We start from the raw sequence: 27505 nt of genomic DNA on the forward strand, positions 1-27505 counted from the left end.
AATTCACTTTGGCTATCTACTCCGATTTCAGAGCTCTCGTTTGAGTGTACAGTAAAGCAGAATAACTGTGTAATTTACAAATGGGCGACACCCGTTGAATATGACTGGTGCCAGTAAACGTCGGCAAAAAAAACGTTATTAAATTGTTGCCATCAGAATAGTTACAGTCACCAACGCTCTGGATAACATTAAACCAGCCTAGGGCGAGGAACATGGTCAGAGTGAGGTGTTTTCTCGTGTGAGTCTGGAATTAGCTAGCAAGCTAGCCAACGTTAGCTGGGTGTTTAACTGCTGGTGAAGCTAGAAGGCTCAGCTCAACCCTACTCCTCGGCTAGAGCGCTCTGAACGTTCCAACAGCGAAACACTCTGATTTTACGAACGCCCAAAGTACACTCTGGCACTTCAACTTGAATTTACAAACGCACCCCTAGTGTGCCTGAAAACGTACATGTTCTATCACGATAAAACTACAGTTCCCTATATGCTAGGGTGTCACGTCATAACCAATTGTGAGAACCCACTTCCTGGTGCCAGATCAGCGTGGGATAAAAATAAAAACTTCTCTTAGTTGAGTATGTTTAACTTAATTATACGATGTGAACTGTTATCTCTGTGCTTACTGCTAAACTAGATCAAAGTTGCTGGGGCAATGAAGTGGTTTTACAATGTAAATAAAGGAGCTATCTTAATTGTTTACAGAAGCTAACGTAATGAAGCTAACAGTTTTATGTAGCTTGCTAAATTAGCTAATGTTGGTTGTAAGAGGCAATCTGTCTTTTGCTACTCGAGTACTAAAAACTCCCTTTAAACATCATTGTCATGGTAAAGAATACTAGCTAGCGTTAGCTAACTACACGTCACCAACTTTTAGAGTATATAGTTGACTGTTTGATATGCTAAATAGGCGTATTTAATCCATTATTGGGCTACCTATTGCCTAACGTTAGGACCTTATTTTATGTTAAGAGACGAATTGGCTCTGACAGTCAAATACACAATCTTAACGGGAATGGATTCTCAATTGCGGTACGGTTCTAGAAACATAAAGCTATCTACTTTCATATCACATCAAAATAAGTTCACAAATGCAAGATATACACGTATTGTTTAACACAGTTGCAGACGGTATTTTTCAGTGACAACACGTCTGTCTGTGCCTTCCGTTTACACACAGGTGTACGGAGACGCAGATAGCTATTCAGCACAGGTAACATTAGTCAATGCTGTAATCCATCTGTGTTCCATAAACATGCGCAGTAACATGGAAATATGGCCGTGTGGGAACCCTAACCCTATTTAGCGTCTGAATTGGCTACTAGCTAGCTGGACTGTGACATAAGTTAGCTAGTGGAGTAACACAATATATATACAAAAGTATATGTGGACACCCCTTCAAATTAGTGGATTCGACCATTTCAGCCACACGTTGCTGACAGGTGTATAAAATCGAGCACACAGCCATGCAATCTCCATATAGACAAACATTGACAGTAGAATGACCTTACTGAAGAGCTCAGTGACTTTCAATGTGGCACCGTCATAGCATGCCACCTTTCCAACAAGTCAGTTTGTCAAATGTCTACCCTGTTAGAGTTACCCCGGTCAACTGTAAGTGTTGTTATTGTTAAGTGGAAATATCTAGGAGCAATAACGGCTCAACCGCGAAGTGTTAGGCCACACAAGCTCACAGAATGGGACTGCCGAGTGCTGAAGTGCGTAAAAATCTCAACACTCATTACCGAGTTCCAAACTGCTTCTGGAAGCAACGTCACCACAATAACTGTTAGTTGGGAGCGTCATGAAATGGGTTTCCATGGCCGAGCAGCCGCACACAAGCCTAAGATCACCACGCGCGATGCCAAGCTTCGGCTGGAGTTGTGTGAAGCTCGCCGCCATTGGACTCTGGTGCAGTGGAAATGCGTTCTCTGGAGTGATGAATTGTGCTTCAGTCTGTCAGTCTGACCGACAAATATGGGTTTGCGAATGCCAGGAGAACACTACCTGCCCGACTGCATCGTGGAACTGTTAAGTTTGGTGGATGAGGAATAATGGTCTGGGGCTGTTTTTCACGGTTCGGGCTAGTTCCAGTGAAGGGAAATCTTAACGCTACAATGACATTATAGACAATTCTGTGCTTCCAACTTTGTGGCAACAGTTTGGGGAAGGCTCTTTCCTGTTTCAGCATGATAATTCCCGTGCACAAAGCGAGGTCCATGCAGCAATGGTTTGTCTAGATCGGTGTGGAAGATCTTGACTTGCCTGCACAGAGCCCTGACCTCAACCCTACCGAACACCTTTGGGATTAATTGGATCACTGACTGCAAACTAAGCCTAATCCCCCAACATCAGTGCCCATCCTCACTAATTCTCCTGCGGTTGAATGTAAGCAAGTTCCCGCAGGAATGTTCCAGCATCTAGTGAAAAGCCTTCCCAGAAGAGTGGAGGCCGTTATAGCAGCAAAGGGGGGACCAACTCCATATTAATGCCCATGATTTTGGAATGAGGTGTTTGACGAGCAGATGTCCACATACTTTTGGTCATGTAGTGTCTGTGGTTGAGACTGTAAAATGACAGGGGCAGCTTGACTGTAGTGCACATTTGATTTTCCTCTTGTATACCGGTAGGTATAAAGTCCCGCATACAATATATCCAATGCGAATTGGTTAGATTTGAAATCTGAAGCTGTGTGTGGCTGTATCGATGGAGACTGGGCTACTTCTATGTTAGAGTAGCAGCACCTGTTGGTGAGTAGAAATGTTAGTTAGCTGTTAAATGTTCAGCAGGACAACAGTGTGTGGGACAGTGGTACCTTTTGGCATAGTGCCTTTGGAAAAATACTCAGTATACAAAAAAATGAACACCGTCCTAATATTGAGTTGCAGCCCCCTTTTGCCAATCAGTTTAGCCTCAATTTGTCAGGTCATGGACTCTACAAGGTTGAAAGTGTTCCACAGGGAGGCTGGCCCATGTTTACTCCAATGCGTCCCACAGTTGTGTCAAGTTAGCTGGATGTCCTTTGGGTGGTGGACCATTCTTGATAAACAAGGGAAAAACCCAGCAGTGTTGCAGTTCTTGACATAACCGGTGCGCCTGTCACCTACAACTATATCCCATTCAAAGGCACTTAAATCTTTTGTCTTGCCAATTCACCTTCTGAATGGCACACATACACAATCCAGCCTTTTGCACACAATGTATATAGACTCTCTTTTTTTTTCCTACTGTGTTATTGACTTGTTAATTGTTTACTCCATGTGTAACTAACTCTGTGTTGTCTGTTCACACTGCTTTGCTTTATCTTGGCCAGGTCGCAGTTGTAAATGAGAACTTGTTCTCAACTAGCCTACCTGGTTAAATAAAGGTCAAATAAAAAAATGTCTCAAGGCTTAAAAATCTTAATTTAACCTGTCTCCTCCCCATCTACGCTGATTTGAAGTGGATTTACCAAGTGCCACCAATAAGCAATCAGAGCTTTCACCTGGTCCGTCTGTCATGGAAAGAGCAGGTGTACTTAATGTTTTGTCCACTCAGTGTATGTTACAAGATATAGGCCTAAACATACATTTATCTGACATTATTTCTTCCCATAATTGTTTAGTTTTTGGATTGGATAATCTGAATGTAGATCCGTGGTTAAGTTTTGCCCCAAGCTTCTAATTTGTTAATAATTAAATTTTTCGTTATTCCCATATTTCAGATTGGAGTTGCTTTTGGCGATCAGGATGATTGACGTGCGGGCGTGGGCGGAGTACGTGGTGGAGTGGGCGGCTAAGGACCCGTACGGCTTTCTGACGACGGTTATCCTGGCGCTCACACCCCTCTTCATCGCAAGCGCCCTGTTGTCGTGGAAACTGGCCAAAATGATTGAGGCGCGCGACCGCGAGCAGAAGAAAAAGCAGAAACGCCAGGAGAACATCGCCAAAGCCAAGAGGACCAAGAAAGACTGAGCCGGAGAGCGGGATCAGGAGAGAAGAGTAGCTACAGTACACAGCTATGCTCAACGCTCTCTTTACTTGCCACACCCCCACCCCTCGTCTCTTCAACCCAGCCCAGCGCAGGTCCCCAACCTATTACTCTTGTCCAGTGTAGGAGGGATGTAGGCCCTACATGGAGGCCTTACAGCGCTGAGGGAACGGTACAGACCGGGGAGGCTCATTCGATGGGACTATCATCACAATGTGGAGATCTACCGTCTGAGCTTGGTGGTGTTGCAGTACCTTGCATTCCATTTGTAACATCTTCACTCCAATGATTTCATTAACTTGTAAAAAAACTAAGTTCTCCATTTGAAGTTACTAATTAAATATCTGAATTATTTTCTTGTTTTTAATGAAGTTCTGAATTAAAAAAATATGGCTGTTTTCTCCTTGCAAATCATAACCCTCCCTGAATGATGCTTAACCGAAAAGTTTGAGTTCCTGCCCAACTAGATGCAGTGCAACACCTGTGCATCAACCAATGGTTGCATGCCATGTCAACTCAGTCGGCATAGATGGATAGCTATATCACACGTTTTGCTTATAGTTAAACACCAATCCAAGTGTTTTGAACATCTGGCCGGAGTGTACTGTAGTCTGGCAGGAACTCGACCAAGAAGTGAGCCAGGCAATTTTCATACATGGGTTTTATTCAGTGTTTTTAACATCTAGACAATATAACACACACTTCTTGCAAAGGGACATCTACTCCTGAGACCTGCAACCATTTTGTGAGCTGTGCGATATCCTTTCCGTCATTTAATAAAAATAAAGAATTGTTTAAAAGGTTTGTATTGTCATGTGTTGGGGGTGTATATATAAAATACAAAGCCATTAAATAAATTACACCTTGTCATGCAGAAAAATATTTAATATGTATGCCATTTAGCAGACAATTGATCAAAATCAACTTACACTAGTGCATACATACCTTGCTACCTTAAGATGAGTGCACGAACTGTGGATAATCAAACCCTACATCATGATCTACCAATTGAGAAACACAGGACCACCTACTTTCCAGTACTTACATCACATCCCAGTTCTCTCAAGCCTTGCAGTTTCATTTATAATCCACAACAAATCAAACAAGATATATTGACTACCTACAACTGAACTTTATATACAGAGTTTACAGTAGGGTCAGGGAGATCAGATAAAATTGTCTTCCACATCCCATGAATGCCATTCACTGTCAAGTACTCCCTGATTCAATGCATATGAAGAGCAGAGCTTCCATTATTAGTTTACATCATAACCAGGGTCATATTCATTAAACTGCTTACGTCACATTTAAGAGCATTGTGACCGGTTTCCGTTGCCAAACGTTTTATGGTGTGCACTAATGAAAACAACCCAGTCCAGATCCCAAAATGCATGTGAAAAGTGATAAAAACAAATTAGTTAGTTGTGCAAGACATTTTATAGATAAAACAATAAGTAGCATGTTGTTTTTAATGTGTGCATGCTTTTCTCCTTCGACAAACAAAAGCTGATTCAAAAGGGGTTTAAGATTTCAAAACTCTTCCGCAAAGATCTCCGGTAGGATAGACTTGACTTTCCCTGATGAAAGGTGGCTATCGAGGAGGGGAAGACACTTTTGTTCACCTGCTAACGAATTGGCATCTCCTCAACCACTTATCGGTTTCTGGGTCACAGAGGAGAGGACAGAAGAGAGAGTGGAGGACGAATTTATGCGCAAATGAGAAAAGGGTCATTGAAGCTGGCCAGATCATGCTTCCTTCCCAGCATCCTCTCTCGATCTTGCCGATTTCAATTGTTCAGTCTTTTCAGGTCGCCGATCCATGGTGGTAATGATGGAAGGAAGCCTGTGAATACTCACATAGGGAGGGCCTATACTTGTTTACAGATGTCTAGTTTTTTGGATGTAGGTATGAAGAGAGTGCATATGCACAGTATGCATGTGTGTGTCTATGTCTTAGTTGTGTGTGTGTGTGTGTGTGGGCAAACTATGAATAGCACTGCATATAGCCTGTGTGTATTTCTTGTGTGTAGCATCGTGTCATTGTGTGTTAGGTACCAGTATCGCGATACTCAGAAGTACCATGGCAAGGGAACAAAACATGAAGCAGAAAAACAGTTCTAATCTTGTAAACACACAGCCTTCTGTTGTTACCCAGAGTAATTGTTTATTTTCCAAACTATAATCACACAACTGCAGGAGTTCAGTTTGCTTCATGTTTTTATTTTTTTACCATGGAAAATCCAGTATCGCAGTACTGGTATCATGACCCAGTGAGCGTGTGTGTGTGGCTATTTCTTGGCTGCGGGTATCCAGGAACCAGGCTGGAATGTGTTGGCTGTACTGACAGGCTCCTCACTGGTCTCTGGCTGGCCGAAGCTAGTGGCGGCGGCGTGGCCCTTGGCTATGGTCTGAGCAGGCCGAGCCACCAGGCCCTCCTCGTACTCCTTAGCCTGCAGAGCCAGCTCTCTCTCATCCACCTCCCTCGCCTTTCCTTTGATGTGCTCCCTGTAGTGCTGGTTTTTCACCAGCTCCTGTGGGGAGTAGGGAACATACACACACACACACACACACAATATTAACCGAGGCTTTTCAACAGAGACTCAGTCCTTTGAAGGGATAGCTACTGGTGACAGTGAAGTCCTCTCAAGTCATCCATAAACTAGTGTCCAGTCTGTGGTGTTAGTCTTGCCTTGGCAGAGTCAGAGAGCGAGGGAAGCCTGGATGTGTTGATGTTGTGTGTTGGCAGCAGAACTAGTGGGCTGGGAACGGCGAAGGGAGACCAGGGCAATACAGCCCTGCTTTGGGGAGCAGGGGGAGCATATTGAGCTGCTTCTCCAGCTTGTTAATGACAGGATTTAATCCAATCAATTTCTGTTGACTTGGACAGGAACGAGAGGAAACGTTAAGAAGGGGACAAAGTGCCGGGGGAGTGGTTTTGGCTACACCACTGTCCAGCTGTGGACGACTGCGAATGGGCTGACAGTAAGCAGAAAATTGGAATAGAATGTTCTGGCAACACTGAGGTGGGATGACATTGGCCATTGGCATGGAATATACAGAAGAGGGTGCCTGGGTATTTGCTTTCTAAAGGCTTTCCCATAGCCTCCATTTCAAATGGACAAATAATAATAATAATTATAGTCGATTAGATGAACCTTGTATACCAACAAAGCAAAAACTGAATGACTTATTGAGACTACAAAAGGCAGTTATATACCGAGTGTACAAAACATTATGAACCCTCCAGTGGAGGCTGCGGAGGGGAGAACAGCTCATAATAATGGCCAGAAGGGAGCAAATGAAATGGCATCAAGACACCTGGAAACCACGTGTTTGATGTAATTGATATCATTCCACTCCAACCATTCCCACAAGCCCGTCCTCCCCAATTAAGGTGCCACTAACCTCCTGTGGAACTTTCCTAATATTGAGTTGTACCCCCCTTTTGCCCTCAGAACAGCCTCAATTCGTCAGGGCAAGGACTCTACAAGGTGTCGAAAGCGTTCCACAGAGATGCTGGCCCATGTTGACTCTAACGCTTCCCATAGTTGTGTCAAGTTGGCTGGATACACACAGGAAACGGTTGAGCATGGAAAAAACCAAGCAGCGTTGCAGTTCTTGACACAAACCGGTGCGCTTGGCACCTACTACCATACCCCGTTCAAAGGCACTTAAGTCTTTTGTGTTCGCCATTCACCCGCTGAATGGCATACACACACACGATCCATTTCTCAATTGTTTCGAGGCTAAAAAATAAATAAATTCATCTACACTGATTGAAGTGGATTAACAAGTGACATCAATAAAGGATCATAGCTTCACCCTGGTCAGTCCATGTCACGGAAAGAGCATGTTCGTACACTCAGTGTATAATTTCAAGTCAATCGTCCTCTATGAACAAGGAAACATTAAGATGTCCAAGTTCAGGTTGGCCTTCGCGCTTCAGCAAACAAAAGGAAAGGAGTGCTCAACAATGATAAAAATCACGAGAATGGCTTACCAAGAAAAATGTCCAAAAGGGCTAATTAGAGGTAAAAAGGAGTTGGAGCCCCCGACAAAAAAAAGAGGAAGAGATTGATTTTTTTATTCTCACTTTAATCCTTTGTACAGGATGCGAAAAGATGACTGACGCTTCCTCGGAGGAAGACGTCAGCTTGACGTGGAAATGTCAGGCATATTGCTGTGACTGTCTCCACTCACTAGCACCTTCACACGCCAGCTCCAGTTTATTTTTAACACCTGTCCCCCAAAGTTCCTTGGCTCTGTTGGAAACTGAGAGAAAGCAAATCAAAGTGTTTCTCTTGAGCGTCGCGTCTCCCCCCCCCCCCCCCCCCCCCGTTACCCCGCCCCACAGCGCTCCCCAAAAACACAGCAGGGATACGCACCTCAATGGAGGGGGGCTGCTTCCGTCTGCCTCGGATCCAAGCTGGATGAGGGAACAGACAGAGTTAGAGCACCCACACTGCACACATACCACGCCAGCAAAATTAACAGTTACACCGGACAGCCAATGTAACGCCAGTTGCATGGCATCACACTTGTGTAATTACTCTATAGGTACATTAAAACAGTATCTAACTAGTAAGTGATCTCAAACAGATTTTGGCCTGTTTTTCATGCATTACAATTCCAGCTTGACAACAGCCAGAATATGGCATCACTCTGATTTGCCAGTCTAAGCAGAAAGGGGACTGTAAGTACTGCTACTGCATTTCAACTACTGTACAGCATAAGAGTAGAGACTGCAGATTTCTCCTCCTCTGATCCTTAGAGCAACCTCTCTACATCTATCTAGCTCTCCCGCCTCTGTTCTTTTTTAGGTGTATTTTGGAAGGGCAGGCTCTGGAGAAAGAGAGAGATTTCCCAGCTTTTCCTTCAGCATGCCGGGACTCTGGGCTTCTTATCCCCCTCTTATTTGCATCCTGATGAAAATGCATGAGAGCGGGACGATGAGGGTTTAATGTGGATAAAGCAAGTCAGAGACAGAACATTTTGTATCTAGTTGTATGGGAAATGGAAACAGTTTCTGACATTGGCAGATAGGGTGACTGATACGTTCATGAATACATTTCTGAATAAATAGCCTAGGCGATTAATGTTAGTTCTAGTACAGTTGTTGTTGTTGCCTAGCACTATTCTGTACTACAGTGTATTCCCGAGCTCCAGATTCACAGTATCCATGACACCATATCATGGAGACTAGCAGACAAACAGCTAAAGTGTCAGTGTTTCAGCATTACCATCCCACTCTGAGGGTATGTTGCCTTCCAGGTACTCAAACTCTGTAGGGTTAACAGCCACCACCATCCGCTTGGCCCGAACAATCCTCCCTAAGTAAACAATGAGAGATAGAGATTTTTGAAAAACATTAATGCATGAAAATGCACATGATCAAGCGCATAAAAAAATTATAACAAAAAAAAACCAGACAAACATTTTAGATATCGCACGCACACGACAGGACATGGATGATTAGCTCGTGGCCCTCAGGCCTGCTTCTCAGATCTCTCCAAGTGTGTCGAAATCTGGGCTAAGCCTTATGTAAATCAACCTCTCTAACCCCCCCCCCCCCCCCTCCCCCTCCCCCCCACTGACACCCTCCATCCAACAATGCCCTCCAAATCAACATCAAGCCGTATAGGAGACAAAAGAGGTCAGATATCACAGGCAACACAAGAGAGATGAGCTGAGAGGAATACTAAAAACACTCTCTCACACTCTGTATCCTACAGCGCTAGTAGAAACACCACCAATTAATTGGGGGGGGGGGGGGGGGGGGGGCTGATTAAACAAGTCGAGCAGGCCCAGTCACATTCAGGTGAAGGGAGGGTTGAAGGGATGGAAGGATGGAGAGAGGGTAAGAGAGAGGCAAATGATTTTAGGCCATGATCCTTAGGACGCAGCTGTAGAGGTTCTCACAACTTTCACTAATGAATGATGTCTGCCCTCCTGCCACACTGACATATCACATCACATTCCCAGAAGTGGGAGTGTGTGAGGGAGAGAGGGAGTGAGAGAGAGAGAGAGATAGGGGGTGGGGGCTCTCTAGAGAGAGAGATGATGCGTGGTGCATGCATTGCACATCAGCTGTTGTGAAGGATGAATGGACGGACAACATTCCACACACAGATCAATCTGTCAACATGCCATCAACTTTCAAACACAGACCAATATGTCAACATTCCATCACCATTCCACTCAACTCCATTAATCTTCACAGAGCTAAAGACCAGTGGACAAATGGCACCACCATCTCCAAACACACACCAGATTGATGAGCCTGATTGTTGTTCCAATGATAACAGATAGATATGACATGTAGATGGATGGATAAGGCTGGAGTAGTAGGAAAGCTAGTCTACCACAGACCATATCCAACATGTAGCCTCCTCTCCTTTATTAAGACAGAGGACAGGTGAAAGCAATAAGATGTATGCCAGGTAGTCCTATCTGCTTCACCATTTTCATTTTCCCATCACATCACACTCTGCCTCTAACCCTATTACAAGGGCTGAGTCACTGGCTTACTAGGGCTCTTTCATACCGTCCCTAGGAGGGGTGCGTCACTTGAGTGGGTTGAGTCACTGATGTGATCTTCCTGTCTGGGTTGGCGCCCCCCCTTGGGTTGTGCCGTGGCGGAGATCTTTGTGGGCTATACTCGGCCTTGTCTCAGGATGGTAAGTTGGTGGTTGAAGATATCCCTCTAGTGGTGTGGGGGCTGTGCTTTGGCAAAGTGGGTGGGGTTATATCCTTCCTGTTTGGCCCTGTCCTGACCCCTCCTGTCTCAGCCTCCAGTATTTATGCTGCAGTAGTTTGTGTCGGGGGGCTAGGGTCAGTTTGTTATATCTGGAGTACTTCTCCTGTCCTATCCGGTGTCCTGTGTGAATTTAAGTATGCTCTCTCTAATTCTCTCTTTCTCTCTCTCTCTCGGAGGACCTGAGCCCTAGGACCATGCCTCAGGACTACCTGACATGATGACTCCTTGCTGTCCCCAGTCCACCTGGCCGTGCTGCTGCTCCAGTTTCAACTGTTCTGCCTGTGATTATTATTATTTGACCATGCTGGTCATTTATGAACATTTGAACATCTTGGCCATGTTCTGTTATAATCTCCACCCGGCACAGCCAGAAGAGGACTGGCCACCCCACATAGCCTGGTTCCTCTCTAGGTTTCTTCCTAGGTTTAGGCCTTTCTAGGGAGTTTTTCCTAGCCACCGTGCTTCTACACCTGCATTGCTTGCTGTTTGGGGTTTTAGGCTGGGTTTCTGTACAGCACTTTGAGATATCAGCTGATGTACGAAGGGCTATATAAATACATTTTATTTGATCAATGCAGGTGAAGGAAAGGAGACAAGGAAAGGAAGGCCCTTTAGGCTGTTGAGATACACCCATAGTAAATCAGGCCTACTGCTCTTTAGTTCTTAGCTATGCTCTAGACTAATGACTAGTGTACAGGCAGCTATGCTACAGTATTTACTAAGTTACATAAGCCCACTGCGCAGTAGCTAGGCCTATCAGTTGGTTCAGACTATGAGGAAAGAGATCATATATATTGTTCTATTTGTTTACATACAGGCCTTTATCATTCAGCTGAGAGCAGCTTCGTAGGAAAACCCAGAGGACATCAAATCCAAGCAAAAAGACTGGCATCCTAGGTAATACCAACAAATACATTTAAAACAGGTAATAAGCTAATTATAAACAGGTGTTATCCACATTTGCATTGGGTGTGGGTGGTGGAGGATAAATATAATGGTTAAAATTATACAAATTATACAAGCGTTCTGCTTAACTATAGCCTAGCTAGCGCTTAAGCATAGAGAGAAGCAATCACCCCCCCACTTCTCTCACACACATTTACCTCCCCCTCTTGCTTTCTCCAACGCCCTCTCTCTCTCTCTCTCCACTTCCCTCGTCTTGCCACTTTTGAATTGCTGGCATGACTAAATCCTTCTACCATGGCTTTTATCCTTGGATTTTAATAAAAAATATGTACATATATTTATGAAACAAGCTCATTCCTCCCACCACACCCACGCAAGCTTTCGCGCACACTGGCAATTCTCATGAAACCAAGTCTGAAGAATTCAGCTCTATATCGTCCAAATTTTAAAAATAATTTACTATCATACTAAGGCTCACTTTGCTTGGTTTCTGGCTCATTACGTTGTTTTGAGCTTAAACAGCAGAGGCAGCTTAAGTTTTTTAAAGAAAATGTTTACTCAATGTCATTACCGTAATGCATCCGGGTCAATTTTGTAGGACTTTAAATACATTACATTTGTAAAAAATAACATATTTAATTAAAACCAATTAAATATGGTTTAAAGCGGTACATATTCAAAGAGAGTTATCAGTTCTGGGTATTCACATTACAAACTGGTCATTCAAAAAAAATAATCAACAAAAAAAAGGTGTCTGAGCACGGTTCTCATTACCGTAGCATTTCTGCACAAAGTAGAGGGGTTTTTTTGTATTACGTTTTTTCGACCCATAATTCATTACTACGAAGAGAAGCTCAAAGATGTCTACAAGATGAGCTGGTCTTTTCTCATGTTTAAATATGATAATTCACCCACTTTATCCATTTTAGATTATCATTACCATAAATGTGTAATGTTTGAGCAAAATTGATTTCATAATTTACAGTATAACAGATTAGAAAGAGCATGAATTTGTGTCAATAATGGCTTCTGCCATTGTTAACTAAATTTCCTAAGAGCTTCTCATTAATGCCAATTTCTCATTACCATATGGTTGTCTGTTATGGTAATTAGACGTTCAGTTAAGGTAATGGTAAAAACTGTTTATGATTCATGTACAGTGTAACTCCCATCACACTGTGTATGCAACAGATACACTGCTAACCAAACAATGCTATGTGCATGCACACTTGAATTAAATGTTAACTACACTCAAAAACTATTTTCTTAGATTTTTTCCAGACCCCCAAAAAATGGTATCCTGGGAAATCATTCTAAACAGCGCACCTGATAACTCTTCCATACTTAGAAAGAGGTGGAATCTAAAGATGGAACAACTAGGATGGGTTGCTAATATGACTAGGATTATGCCCTTGGCTTCTGGACAATGAAAAAAAGTTGACAGCCAATGATAGCCAATGGAACAGGGGAGAAATGGTATAGCGGTGAGGCCAATAGGGAAGTAAATGGAAACAAATTTGCTCAAATTATATAATTACTCCTGTCTATACATAAAAAAAATAAAATCATTGAAAATAGTTCACCAGAAAGCATGATTTAGCCACAGAGGAATCGATGATCATTATCTTCTTTTAAAAAATTGCTGTTGAATTGTTTCAAATCACACGCTTGTAGGCCTATGCCTATTTGGAAAGCCCACAATTTGGGCAGTGCGTGGCAAAAAGCCTGGCTGATTGTTGAGTTGCGGCTGTCATTGAAAAGCATCTAAAATATGTTTGAAGATAATGTGTCTTGAGTATAATTTAAAATGTTGAGACAAGAAGGGGAGGGGTGTGTTAGCGAAGATATAGGCGAGTCTCTCTGCAGAATGGCTCCTGACAGTTCTTGCACATTCATTGTGTCAATTGTTTGCCCTTTGATCCCCCCCCCCACTTGTGAGAAACAAGTTTTTTTTTTTTCATAACTATCATTTTCAGACATTGTCAATTTTTTAAATGTCTTTTGTTTGGAGTGCTCCATGTTAGCAATGAGCATGTGTATGGTTTCTCTGTCTTGATCATTTTGAGGGAGCGCATAGAAGTACCTGGCCTGCTGCGTAGAAATGTAGGAACATTTTTGTTTTTTTTGTGTTTTTTTTAACATCGATTGCGAATGATAATATATCACGGTAAGCTATTTGAAAAAAATTCCAACAGTCTCCCCCTTCGATGTGAAAAAGCAATGGCTCCCGAGTGGCTCAGCGGTCTAAGGTACTGCATCTCAGTGCTAGAGGCGTCACTACAGACACCCTGGTTTGAATTCAGGCTGTATCATATCCGGCCGTGATTGGGAGTCCCATAGGGCGGCCACAATTGGTCCAGCGTCGTCCGGGTTTGGCCGGTGTAGGCAGTCATTGCAAATAAGATTGTTCTTAACCGACTTGCCTAGTTAAATAAAAAGTTATTGGCCTATAGATGGAGTTCCATGCGCAGATTTTATTTTAACCACCAATGGATCACGGTGTATCAATGTGTCCATTTGGCAGAGGCTGGTGATCTCACATTAGTTGACGTTTAATTTTTAGATTTGAAACATTTTAATTCAGATTTTTATGATTAACCATAGGTTAATGATTGAAAAATTCAAACATTATTGAAATGAAAAAAATTATAACTGCCACGCAGAATGATAGAAATGGTAGGATAAATTGTAAGCTTTCCCAAACTTGAAACTCACCGCCTATGAAGTCTTTATAAAATAATGACCTCCATGTTTCCATGGTCGAATTTTGCCTATAGGCTACTTTGAAGCAAGGTAAGACATGCCTAATAATATTCAATAAAACAGTCAGATTTCAACAAGTATGCTCACATGCTCACATTGTAAAGTGGTGGGTGACACGTTGACAGCCTGTTGCCTGCACTTGAACGGTGAATGGGAGGTGAGCTACAATTACCAGTTGAGAAATAAAAATAGTAGCGATTTTTAATAGTGCACCAAAACTGTTTTTAACACGCGATTGCATTTAGAATTGTTGCGCAATGAAAGGGCTTATAAAAGCATGTTTTACTCCAGTAGCAACCAGCTGAGGACCTGCAGGTGACATTCCGCTCAAAATGTCCGCGTGTGATCTGTGTGTTGGATAAATAAGATACATGACGGCTAACAAAAATACACACAGGCCAATGTACTTCCACTAAATGATGCAAATGAACCCATAGACCGTTAAACAAGATGTCAAATGTTGTCAGAAGGTGGGTGTAGCTGGTGCATGAACTCAGGCGCAGGAGAGCAGAATGAGTGAGCAACGTACTTTACTCAAAATAAAAGGCACAAGGTAACAATACACTTGACCAACAATAAAACGGTAATCAATTAGGCACGGGTGAAAACAGCACCCGTCGAAAACCAGCCATAACGTACCGAATGAACATAGAAACAATCACGCACAAAAACATGGGGGAAACAGAGGGTTAAATACATGAACATGTAATTGGGGAATGAAACCAGGTGTGTAGAAAACAAAGACAAAACAAATGGAAAATGACAGGTGGATCAGCGATGGCTAGAAGATCGGTGACGTCGACCGCCGAACGCCGCCCGAACAAGGAGAGGGACCGACTTCGGCGGAAGTTGTGACAAATGTATTTATATCAATGAATAAAAATCAATGGGATTTTTTCTCCCTGTCATTTTGGCTGGCAGCAGTTTTTTATTTATTTATTTATTTTTTAAAAATGGTCTTTTCATTTTTTGGGGGAGCCATAAGCCGGCTTATGGCCACAAGACACACAATCAAGAGTCTCTTCACAGTCCCCTTGTCCAGCACAGAGGCTGGGAGACGCACAGTACTGTATAGAGCAATGACTACATGGAATTCTCTTCCGCCTCAGGTAACTCAGGCAAGCAATAAAATCTGTTTAAAAAAACGAATAAGGCAACCTCAAAGAACATTGCGGGCTGTGAAGAGACGCAAACATTATTCTTAGTATTACATTTGTTTTCTTTTTCTCTTTTTTACTAATAGTTTTTAAATAGTCATACTGTTCTCTTTAGTCGTAGTGTTCCTAGTTTCCATTTGTGTTGCTGTTCCTGTCCATTAGAGTCTGTATTTTGTCATGTTCTGTGTGGACCCCAGGAATAATAGCTTCTGCTTCTTCAACGACACTGGGATCCGAATATTATTACATTTTTTCAAAATCAAAGATGAATACAAGATGATGCCGAAACATTGGTGGTTTATACCCAATACATTACTGGGAGCGTACAGTGCCTTCAGAAAGTATTCACACTCCTAGACTTTTTTCACATTATGTACAGCCTGAATTTAAGATGGGATTTTGTGCCACTGGCCTACACCCAATACCCCATAATGTCAAAGTCAAATTATGATTTTAGATATTTTTTACAAATCAGTTAAAAATAAAAATCTTTAATGTATTGGGTCAGTAAGTATTACTCTTTGTTATGTCAAGCCTAAATACATTTTTTTTTTAAAAAGTGCTTAAAAAGTCAGAATACATTGCATGGACTCACTATATGTCCAATAATAATGTTGAACATGATTTTTGAATGACTACCTCATATCTGTACCCCAAACATACATGTAATTATAAGGTCCCTCAGTCGAGCAGTGAATTTTTAACACCGATTCAACCAAAGACCAGGGAGGTTTTCCAATGCCTCGCAAAGGGCACCTATTGGTAAGATGGGTAAAAAAATTAAAAAAGAAGCAGATATTACATTTAAGCATGGTGAAGTTATTAACTACACTTTGGATGGTTTATCAATACACCAAGTCACTACAAAGAAACAGTTAGCGCAGTTGCCAGACAGGAAGGAAACCGCTTTCACCATGGGGCCAATGGTGACTTTAAAACAGCTACAGAGTTTAATGGCTGCGATAGGAGAAAACAGGATGGATCAACAACATTGTAGTTACACTGCAATACTAACCTAAATGACAGAGTGAAAAGAAGGAAGCCCATACTTAAATAAAAAATAAAAAAATCTAAACATGCATCTTGTTTGCAATAAGGCACTAAAGTAAAACTGCATAAAATGTGGCAAATAAATTAACTTAATGTCCTGAATATAAAGTGTTATTTTTGGGGTATATCCAACAACACATCACGGAGTACCACTCTTCATATTTTCAAGCATGGTGGTGGCTGCATCATGTTATGGGTATGCTTGTCATCGGCAAGGACTAGGGAGTTTTTTTAAGGATAAAAATAAACAGAGCTAAGCACAGGCAAAATCCTGGAGGAAACCCTGGTTCAGTCTGCTTTCCAACAGACACTGGGAGACAAATGTATCTTTCAGCAGGACAATAATCTAAAACACACCTCCAAATATACACTTGAGTTGCTAACCAAAACAGCATTGAATGTTCCTGAGTGGCCTAGTTACAGTTTTGACTCAAATTGGCTTGAAAATCTGTGGTAAGACTTGGAAATGTCTGTCTAGCAATAAACATCCAACTTGAGAGCTTGAATAAATTTGAAATATTGCAAATATTGAACAATTCAGGTGTGCAAAGCTCTTGGAGACTTACCCATAAAGACTCAAACTGTAAATCAAAGCCAAAGATGATTCTAACAGAGGTGTGAATACTTCTGTATTTCATTTTCAATACATTTGCAAAAATTCTAAAAACCTGTTTTCACTTTGTCATTAATGGATATTGTGTGTAGATGGGTGGAAAAAAATATTGAATCAATTTTGAATTCAGGCTGTAACAAAATGTGTAATAAGTCAGAGGGTATGAATACTTTCAGAAGGCAATGTACGTATAGTGTGTGATTCTCTTTATTTTTATAGCCTACAGCTTTACTCACATATTGGTTTCCTTACCCGTAAGCAGTCTATGAATGAGACAAGACAGCAATCCATGCTTGGGTTGTGTTTACTTCGCCACTGTCTCCAACCTTTTAGCATTAATAGCACAAAACCAATGTAAGTGAATATCCCTGATATTAGCATTTTTCACATTTAATTTCCAAATCATCTTAAAGTAACATTGAGCTATACAATCATCACACTTTGGGATGATTTGGACATGGTTTTGTGTTATAAAAGCTTAACAAAAACAAAGCACGGATTGCTGCCTCACAGCAATTCATTGTTCATCGACTGCTTATTCGTTAAGGAAACCAATGTACTAATGTAATTTGGGTGAACTATCCCCATAAGACTACTTTTGAGGTAGGAAAACAACTTAACATTTGCTTGTGTGATGCCCCTTTGGGGGTTGTGTACTGTAATAATGTAGTAGTCTAACAAAACAGAACAATCGGATTAATCAAACATCTTGTTACTAAAGAAAGAAAGAGGGCTGCATCAAAAGCTACGGTGGAGAAGCATAAAGAGCAACTGTAATAGAAATCCAGAGCTGCTTGAGGAGAACATAAGGAAAGAGGTATGGTGCATTCGGAAAGTATTCAGACCTCTTGACTTTTTACACATTTTGTTACATTACAGCCTTATTCTAAAATTGATTCAATTATATATTTTTTTCATCATCAACAAAGCAAAACGTTTTTTTTTTTTTTTGTGCAAATGTAAAAATTATAAATAAATATCACATTTATATAAGTATTCAGACCCTTTACTCTGTACTTTGTGGCCATGATTACAGCCTAGACTCTTCTTGGGTATGACGCTACAAGCTTGGCACACCTGTATTTGGGGAGTTTCTCCCATTCTTCTCTGCAAGCTCTGTCAAGGTTGGATGGGGAGAATTTCTGCACAGCTATTTTCAGGTCTCAGAGATGCTCAAATCGGGTTCAAGTCTGGGCTCTGGCTGGGCCACTCATGGACATTCAGAGACTTCTCCCGAAACCACTCCTCCGTTGTCTTGGCTATGGGCTTAGGGTCATTGTCCTGATGGAAGGTGAAACTTCGTCCCAATCGGAGGTCCTGAGCGCTCTGGAGCAGGTTTTCATCAAGGATCTTTGCACTGTGCTGTTCATCTTTCCCTCGGTCGTGACTAGTCTCCCAGTCCCCACTGCTGAAAAACATCCCCACAGCAGGATGCTGCCACCACTATGCTTCTCTGTAGGGATGGTGCCAGGTTTCCTCCAAACGTGACGCTTGGCATTCAGGCAAAAGAGTTCCATCTTGGTTTCATCAGACCAGAGAATCTTGTTTCTCATGGTCAGAGTCCTTTAGGTGCCTTTTGGCAAACTCCAAGAGGGCTGTCATGTGCCTTTTACTGAGGAGTGGCTTTCATCTGGCCACACTACCATAAAGTCCTGATTGGTGGAGTGCTGCAGAGATGGTTGTCCCTCTGGAAGGTTCGCCCATCTCCACAGAGGAACTCTAAAGCGCTGTCAGAGTAATCATCGGGTTCTTGGTTACCTCCCTGACCAAGGCTCTTCTCCCCCGATTGCTCAGTTTGGCCGAGCGGCCAGCTTTAGGAAGAGTCTTGGTGGTTCCAAACTTCTTCCATTTAAGAATGATGGAGGCCACTGTGTTCTTGGGGATCTTCAATGCTGCAGAATTCTTTTGCCACCCTTCTCCAGATCTGTGCCACGACACAATCCTGTCTCCAAGCTCTACAGACAATTCCTTCAACCTCAAGGGTTGGTTTTTGCTATGACATGCACTGTCAACTGTGGGACCTTATATAGACAGTGTGTGCCTTTCCAAATCATGTCCAATCATTTGAATTTATCATCGGTGGACTCCAATCAATTTGTAGAAATAATGAAATGATGATGAATGGAAACAGGATGCACCTGAGCTCAATTTCGAGTCTCAAAGCAGAGGCACTGAATACTTATGTAAATAAGGTCTGTTTTTATTAGATTTTTTATAAATTTGCACACATTTCTAAAAACCTGTTTTCGCTTTGTCATTATGCGGTATTGTGTGTAGATTGAGGAAAACAAATGATTTAATCCATGTTAGAAGAAGGCTGTAACGTTACAAAATGTGGAAAAAGACAAGGGGTCTGAATACTTTCCCTTAGGCACTGTATATAGAGAGTAAAGTTGTAGACAAGAGTGTTATTGATGACATACTTGACCTTACAAAAAGGTTTGGTAACAATGCACATGACATTCATTACTTTTATACCAGTGTTGTAGCCAGAGCTCTAAATCAACATTTTTCAGAGGTAGAAAAGTTGTTTGTTTGTTATTGATTAAGATTTAGTTTACATTGCATCTCCCTGAAGAATACATCAATTTTTCATTTCTTTCTGTGCCACCAAATGTTTGCATAGGTAAAGTTACCAGGTTGTTAGTAGGGCTGCACGATTTGTGGAATTATGATTTTTCAACCAAAGATTGCAATTTGACTTGCGATATAGATCAAAACACTTGGGTGAACTGTCGGAATCAGAAATTGAATAATTTTTCTAATTGTTGTTTGGCATGACAACAAATGAAAAATCCAGGACGGAGTGATGACAGGGTAGGACCCAAAGTGTTTCCCAGGGGATCCTAATCACATTTGATTCAGAACATGCTGTTGCACAAACATGCTGATCTACACCACCGCTGTGAGCAACCTGTATTGGAGGTAACGTTTGCTTTGCCCTAGCTAGTGCATTTAGCTAAATGGCATTTAGCAAGCCAGCTAGTTAGTTAGCGATTAGCATTATTTTAGGATTATTTTAGCATTATTTTTAGTAACCATGTTATTGCATTATAATTGCATACTAATGGAATTTTAACTGTTGGGATTGAGAGGGACTGTTGATAATGAAATGTAATTAGATTATTTTCCATATTTTCACAGGTACTAAATACAAAAGAGAAATGGACTCAGTGACAGACTTGACTTCTAAAGAACACAACATGGTACTGGGAGGGGGCTGGGATGTGGTGGAGCTGGGTAGTGGTGGGGAGTTAATGATCAATGTTGTTCTTAATGCTTCACATGTGGTTCTGAATGATATTTTTTGCTCTTGATGAAGTACCATTTGCTCATTTACTAATATTATTATTGTAATAACTCTCCTGAATCTTAGGCAAAAAAATAATAATTAAAGTGCAAAAATGTTCACCGTGTCATGTTTTTTCTAACTTTACAAGTGTTACGGTAATGAGATTTTTTTTGTTCTGTGCAAGGTCTTGGAAAACGTGTAAATAAACAAAATAATAATTCAGTCTGAACAGTTAAGATTATTAATTTAACAGACAATTTGAGATGGTATTTTATCCATTACAAAATAGATGTTATTTTTTTATTTACCAAAAGTAATACCAAGTTTGTGAGAATGACTCACAACCACACATACGAGGGAGGCCTGTCTGTCTGGCCATCTGTCAGAGGTAAACCTCTTTCTGCTCTACTGTCTTTTTCAGGGCAATTTCAATATTTCATTACACACGTCGTCCAATTACAGCTGCAACAGAACCCACAATCAAAACAGATCATCCTAAATACTACAACCAAATCTACAACAACAACTAAGGTTTCTTCTAGGTTGGAAGTAATGAGACAGTGGTTTGGTTAGATTGAATAAGGTCAGCTACCTCAACATTGACTTTGTTGCCAGGCAAATATTATACCAATACAGGTTATAATATGATGTACACAGAGTGTACAAAACAGTAGGAACACCTGCTCTTCTTATGACAGACTGACCAGGTGAAAACTATGATCCCTTACTGATGTCACCTGTTAAATCCACTTCAAATCAGTGTAAATGAAGGGGAGGAGACCGGTTAAAGAAGACTTTATAAGCCTTGAGACAGGGATTGTGTGCCATTCAGAGCGTGAATGTGCAAGACAAAATATTTAAGCGTCTTTGACTGGGATATTGTAGCAGGTGCAGGCGTACCGGTTTGAGTGTGTCAAGAACTGCAACGCTGCTGGGTTTTTCACGCGCAACAGTTTCCCATGTATATAAAGAATGGTCCATCACCCAAAGCACATCTAGCCAACTTGATACAACTGTGGGACGCATTGGAGTCAACATGAGCCAGCATCCCTGTGGAATGCTTTTGACACCTTGTAGAGTCCATGCCCCAAAGAATTCAGGCTGTTCTGAGGGCAAAAAGGGGGTGTAACTCAATATTAGAAAAACAGGCCCACAGAGGAGGTATAGGCTAGTCACACATTGTTAAATTTAGCTGTGCTTCACCAGATTTAGAGGGAAACCATCATCACATGACAAATGGACTTAGGCCAGTCTTAATGGACCATTTGGATCATTCTCAGACAGGACAATAGGTGGAAATCCCGCACTGTATTTCTGTCAGTGGGTTTCATCACAACCACCTCAGAGCAGAGCTCTCAGTATATGCAGGCTACACAGAGTATGCCTACCTTCAGCGAATAGCCTACATACCACTAGTCTAAAAGGGATTATTAGGAGTTTTGAGCCAGTCAGTGTGGGGGTGTTTTCTGCTTCCCAGTTTAGAGCTGAACCCTCCCACCCTGTCTTACCCCACACTCCCTCACCTTCGGTCTCCTCTCCCAGACCTGGGGGAAGGGGGAGGGGTGAGGAAAGTGTGTGTGTGAGGACAGAGTGTGTGAGGGGCTCCTTCTCTCAGTCTGACCCTATGACAGGCTTGCGTCCTCAGGGGAAGGCTTAGGCCGAAATGTTTATCCAGGGGTGCCGTATGCGTGTAGAAGATTAGGTACATTTTTTTCTTCAATATTAAATTATTAACCTTTCATCATTAATATAATATTAATTTTACAATGTACTAATAAAACTAACGGTTTCTTTTTCCTTTTCTTGCTTTTGGCAAAAAGTTAACATCCGTAAGCTGAGAAGAACAAGACTGAGAACAAGATATATCTCAAAGGAATGGCTGGATTGCCATAAAATTTGTTGTGCACAATCAAGACCCCAAGTGGAAGAAACCTATTGACCTTCCCTCTAGCGCCACCATCAGGCATTTTCCTTTCCATTTTGTTTTCCACTTTCACAGCTGCTGATTTTCTAGCTGGTATGTATACTTAGTTCAAAAATCTGCTGCGGACTTTATTATTCTGTTTGTTATATTCTATAGATGATCATTTATTTTAATTGAAGAGTTTAATGTATATTTAAGTTGTATTTATTTTAAGTTATTCATTCATGTTAAGAGAATTTTCAATTCAAGAATTTTACCATTTCAATTACATTTAGACTGTAAAAGATGGCCTTTAGCACATTTCTTATAGAGGGTATCAGTCTTGCATCAAATAGTGAATTCCACTGTATGCAGAATGTTGCATGCATGTCTGCACAGTGTTATATTTTCACAGCTCACTGTCAGTAAATATTGTGCAGTAAATATTGGACTACAAGAGAGTGCAAGCCTGCAACGGTAAGAGTTATTTAAAGTTTTGAATGGGTCGATTGGGTTCTGGAGGTGTGTGGTTACAGCAATTGCACAGGGTTGGTGTGGCATGTGGTGTTGGGGCCCAATGTGATATCTTTTCATGGGGCCCAAAATCCCTAGCGGCGCCCCTGCGTTTATCTACTTATCCCTGAATGAAATAAATACTAAAAAGAAACCTTGAATCTCCTTTTTGAGAATGTTCCAGTTACATCATTTAGGCTTGCCTCCCCCTCACTCACCAGGGGGGCACATAGTCCCCAGTCACGTACGTGCGCACACACAAACAAACAGGCCCAGATTAACCTGCAGGATGGGAGGGAGGACAGTGTTGCTCACCATGAAGGACGAATGCAGTGCATCAAAGGAGAGGCCACGCACAATCAGATTAAATCCCTCCTCATGAATATTAATGAGCCATCTCACCGGTCTGAGCGCGATTCATCTGCGAGGCTGCGATGAGACCAGGTTGAGGGAGGAGCGGAGGGAAACGGACGGATGAGGGGTTGCCGTGGCAGCGAGAGCGGCAGCCAATCAGTGTGTTTCTCCTGTTTCTGAGGGATGATGTGCTGTGAGTGGGCTCTTTGAAACCTGAACAGACCCTGTTAAACTCCCATCATCTGCTTCAACACCCAACACACCCCTATGCCTCCGCACACACAGTCCAAAGAAGTTCTACTGAAGAGGACCTGACATGTTTTTTTTACCCTCTGCAATGTCATCCATGACACAGAACTGGGACAGTACCTTACATCTATCAATCCCTCCAGCCAGCACTCCGAATCTTGAATTAGTTTAATTTTTGATTGATTATTTAGTCCTGAAGCTTTGACCAGAGCCTTTATCCTGCATTTGCTGTGAGCTGGCTGTAGAGTAGTCCTGTCCTAAACCTCTGCATGGCAATGGACAGTTTTATGAAGAGAGTGATCAGGTGCAGCCACCTCACCCGCCCAGCTAGTATAGTCCACCCTACCCCACTCACATCTTCCCCTCAATATCATTCCCCTCATCCTTTACAACAGCTAATGTGTACTTAATTCGCCACACATCAGCTCTCTCTAGCGGCTACATTCATAATGTAGAGAGCCCCCACCCCGCACACACACTCTTCAGTCAGATAAGTAGACTAGACTATTATGCAACCTTCACATGTAATCTGTAGTGGTGGGCTCCACTCAGAAGCAGCCTGTAGTGATGTCATTGTTCTAGACGTTCATTTCAAGCTTGGCCACCACCTATTAACACTCTCTAAAGGGCTGTCGGAATCACTCACCTCACAAACCACTGCATCTTACCGTTACGTTGTGGAACATGGGCTATAAAAAAAAAACAGGTAGTGAAGCTAGTCTTTGTATGGATGCTGACCTGTTTCTCGCTCTGAGCTGTATGTTGCTTCGCCCGCCCAGCACATGACGTCCATGAAGAGAGCTGTCCACCCCTTTCTATTCTCCTCCATCCATCACGCCATTCAACAAACCCCTCTCTTTGTCTTCCTGCCACCTCCACCTTCTCTCGCTCTGTACTCATCTGCTCCCTCCACCTTCTCATGTCTCCCTCTTTCTGTCAGTATCCTTCCCTCTCTCTCTCTCCCTCCCTCTCTTCCCCAAAATCATCATTTCTGTAAGTAATCCCCCACCTCTCTCCCCCTCCCTCTCTTCCCCAAAATCATAATTTCTGTAAGTAATCCCCCACCTTTCTCCCCCTACGGTCTTATTTCCCCCTTGGTCAGAATACCCCACTGTTTCTATCTCCCTCCTTCCCTGTATCTCTCAGCCTGTTAGTTTTATGAGAATAATGTGAATTCAATAAGCAGAGGAGCAGATTTGAGGAGCGGAGGAGGCCGTCTGTCTTTTCCGTCTGACCTGTTGGCTTTCTGACAGACAGAAGTGTCAAGCCCTCTCAGTCCAGAACGAACCCAACTGACTCCCTGCAGCTCCCTGCAGCAAGTAGCTCAACTGGAAAACGGACTCAAAATAGCCTTATTTGTTTTCTCCTCTCTTCACACATAGGCCCAACGTCTCTCCATCTTCAATCTCCTGTTGAAAGAGGGGAGAAAAAAAACAAGCCTCGGCAGAAAATGGACTCCTGAGGTAGCCTAGAAGGTTATGCCTTGTGGTGTAGAAATAACCATTAGGCCTACATCGTATACTGTAGCCTATGGACATTTCCGTGGATAAACCCCCGATGATCACTAACACAGAAGTTCATAGGAGCACATCAAATTTGGTGTCAAATGAAAGCGAAGGGTCTACATTTTTCCACCATTTTCCCACCCAACATATTTGGGAACAGGCCTAAGCAAAGGCTTTGTTTCCTGGAAAAGTGGTCTTAGAAAACATCTAGAAGAAAAAGTCTTAAAAAAAAAAAAAAAAAAAGAACGCAGCCATTTTTATCTCAATATCAAATCATTTCCCGGTAACCTTACTGTGATTGCTAAGAAACCATTTTAATTTAAAGAAAAAAGCAATTTCTCAAGTAATAACTTTGCTAGGACTGTCTGGGAATGGTTTGAGTGGGGAGGGAAAACTGAAAATGTGCTGTTATTGGCAGAGGGGTTTGGAACTCTTTCTTATGGGTCTATTTAAGTAAATTTACCGCATGATGATGTCACCATGGAAGGCCAAAACTCCCTTCCACCAAAACAGGCTGAAATTTCAGGCGGTCTTTTCAAACAGCTCTTACAGTAAAAGGGCATTATAATAAATGTACACAATATTATTCCAACCTCATTGTGGAAATAGTACACAAAACATTAAGAACACCTGCTCCTCCCATGACAGACTGAGCAGGAGAAAGCTATGGGCCTGTCATGCCAAAAAGTGTCTCCCCCTGCATCACAATGGGATTCGATGAGTTCTAGCTTCTGTTGCTAGGGTTGTTGTTAGAACTTGCAAAATTTTGACCGGCCTAAGTAATTAACCAAAACGTCCGTTGCCATGCTGGTTTATTGGCTCCATTTTACTTCGTAGCGGTCGCAAAGGACGGAGGCCTCGGGCAGAACTGGTTCTATTTCACCTCATAAGTACTCGCTCAGTCCGCGCAACATTATTACCTCAGAATTCCTCACCAAGGACGGTGTTTTTGATGGCGACTACCTGCTGACTACCTACTGCTTCAGAGGACTGAAAAGAGAACACTTTGTTTACCATGTATGTCTTTATACAGTTCATTCAGAAAATATTCAGACCCCTTGACTTTCCACTTTGTTACATTACAGCCTTACTATAATTTTTTTTTTTTTTAAATCGCAGCAATCTACACACCATAACCCAGTTTTTTCGAATTTTTTGCAAATGTATAAAAAATAAACTGAAATGTCAAATTTACCTAAGTATTCAGATCCTTTACTCAGTACTTTGTTGAAGCACCTTTGGCAGTGATTACAACCTCAAGTCTTCTTGGGAATGAAGCTACAAGCTTTGCATACCTGTATTTGGGGAGTTTCTCCCATTCTCTGCAGATCCTCTGAAGCTCTGTCAGGTTGGATGTGGAGCGTCGCTGCACAGCTATTTTCAGGTCTCTCCAGAGATGTTCGATCGGGTTCAAGTCTGGACTCTAGCTGGGCCACTCAAGAACATTCAGTGACTAGTCCCGAAGCCACTAATGCATTGTCTTGGTTGTGAATGCACTGTGCATTTGCAATATGTTTCAATGGGCATTTATCGTCACGAATTTGGCATGCTCAAAAATACTGCGGAAATGCAAAATTGACTGGCCCGATGAACTCGGGATGGCTGGGCAGTGATTCTGGTTCCTCTCCATCGCTCGTTGGTGTTGATTTCAGAATGTCATTTTGGTGATGGTACCTCATTGTTTAAACATATTGCAAATGGACAAAAGTCTGCCAGCATGTCCATCAGTTAATTAGATATCATTCTGAGACCAAACTGATACAAACTGACCCCACACCCACTTTTTCCAACTTGTTTAGAAGCCAACTATCACATATTCAGAGCTGGCCCAAAATTCACAGCTCCTTCTGTTCAAACCATAATAAAAACATAAAACACGTAGTTACATTCTAGAAACGTTAGGGTCCGTCTCTATGGGCCGAGGCGGTTGCAATGCACCTAGTCTTGCGACTCTGGGACATTTCTAAATGTTGTCATTTTCGTGATGTCAAAATGAATTGAAGTTATTGCAAATGTACGAGGCCGTTTCTCGGTCCGAGAACCTTCTAGAGCCACAACTCACCACGCACTATCGACCTGAGCTCTAGAACAGGTTTCAAAAGTTTCAGAACTCTAGGTCTGACGGTTCTTTAATAGTTAGAACAAAAGTAACTATTGCAGGCTCTGTCTGTCTCTACGCACCACACTGTGTCCCTCCGTCCAAGCTGTGTGTGTGTGTGTGTGTGTGTTTTTCTTGGAAATGTTATGGGAGACAAGACTGATTTACAGTTCATGAGGGTTGCCTGATCGCACATATTACGTTTTGGAAAGATCTGACTTTTTTTAACCCTTCAAAACAGCCCCTATGACACCAATTATGGCACTTCCGGTTGGCACAGGAAGCTAAAAGTGAACACATATCCTCATTGGGGTATGCTTTTACAGAATCCTGAGTTTTAAGTGTTTATGTTAAGAATTGACCGATATACACAGGGTTGAAT

The 27505-nt window shown here is 42.1% G+C and overlaps 2 protein-coding genes across 5 annotated transcripts in view; one reads left to right on the forward strand and one right to left on the reverse strand.

Moving 5' to 3' along the window:
* The first annotated feature begins 461 nt into the window (after positions 1–461).
* Positions 462–4763, forward strand: LOC110525927 (small integral membrane protein 15). Of its 3 annotated transcripts, none has more exons than XM_036980092.1 (2): positions 462–568; positions 3698–4763. In XM_036980092.1, exon 2 carries the CDS (start codon positions 3723–3725, stop codon positions 3945–3947), a length of 225 nt encoding a protein of 74 aa, XP_036835987.1. In that variant the 5' UTR covers positions 462–568; positions 3698–3722; the 3' UTR covers positions 3948–4763. The 3 variants fall into 3 exon arrangements, with proteins under 3 accessions (XP_036835987.1, XP_021462120.1, XP_021462122.1); XM_021606445.2 differs by having other exon boundaries at positions 465–572; XM_021606447.2 differs by lacking the exon at positions 462–568 and adding an exon at positions 3370–3505.
* Positions 4764–5991: 1228 nt separating this feature from the next.
* ndufaf2 (NADH:ubiquinone oxidoreductase complex assembly factor 2) overlaps positions 5992–27505 on the reverse strand; it is a 35623-nt gene continuing 14109 nt past the window's right edge. Inside the window, exons 1-4 of one of the 2 annotated variants that reach the window (XM_036980091.1) lie at positions 24259–24328; positions 9204–9293; positions 8349–8389; positions 5992–6494 (exon numbers count right to left, since the gene is read on the reverse strand). In XM_036980091.1, coding sequence (XP_036835986.1) covers positions 6252–6494; positions 8349–8389; positions 9204–9293; positions 24259–24313 — 429 coding nt within the window. In that variant the 5' untranslated portion in view covers positions 24314–24328 and the 3' untranslated portion in view covers positions 5992–6251. Of the gene's footprint in view, positions 6495–8348; positions 8390–9203; positions 9294–24258; positions 24329–27505 lie in introns of those variants that run through there. The other variant, XM_036980090.1, reaches the window with a different exon arrangement.

This window comes from Oncorhynchus mykiss, chromosome 6 (genome assembly GCF_013265735.2).
Source record: "Oncorhynchus mykiss isolate Arlee chromosome 6, USDA_OmykA_1.1, whole genome shotgun sequence".
NCBI lineage: Eukaryota > Metazoa > Chordata > Actinopteri > Salmoniformes > Salmonidae > Oncorhynchus > Oncorhynchus mykiss.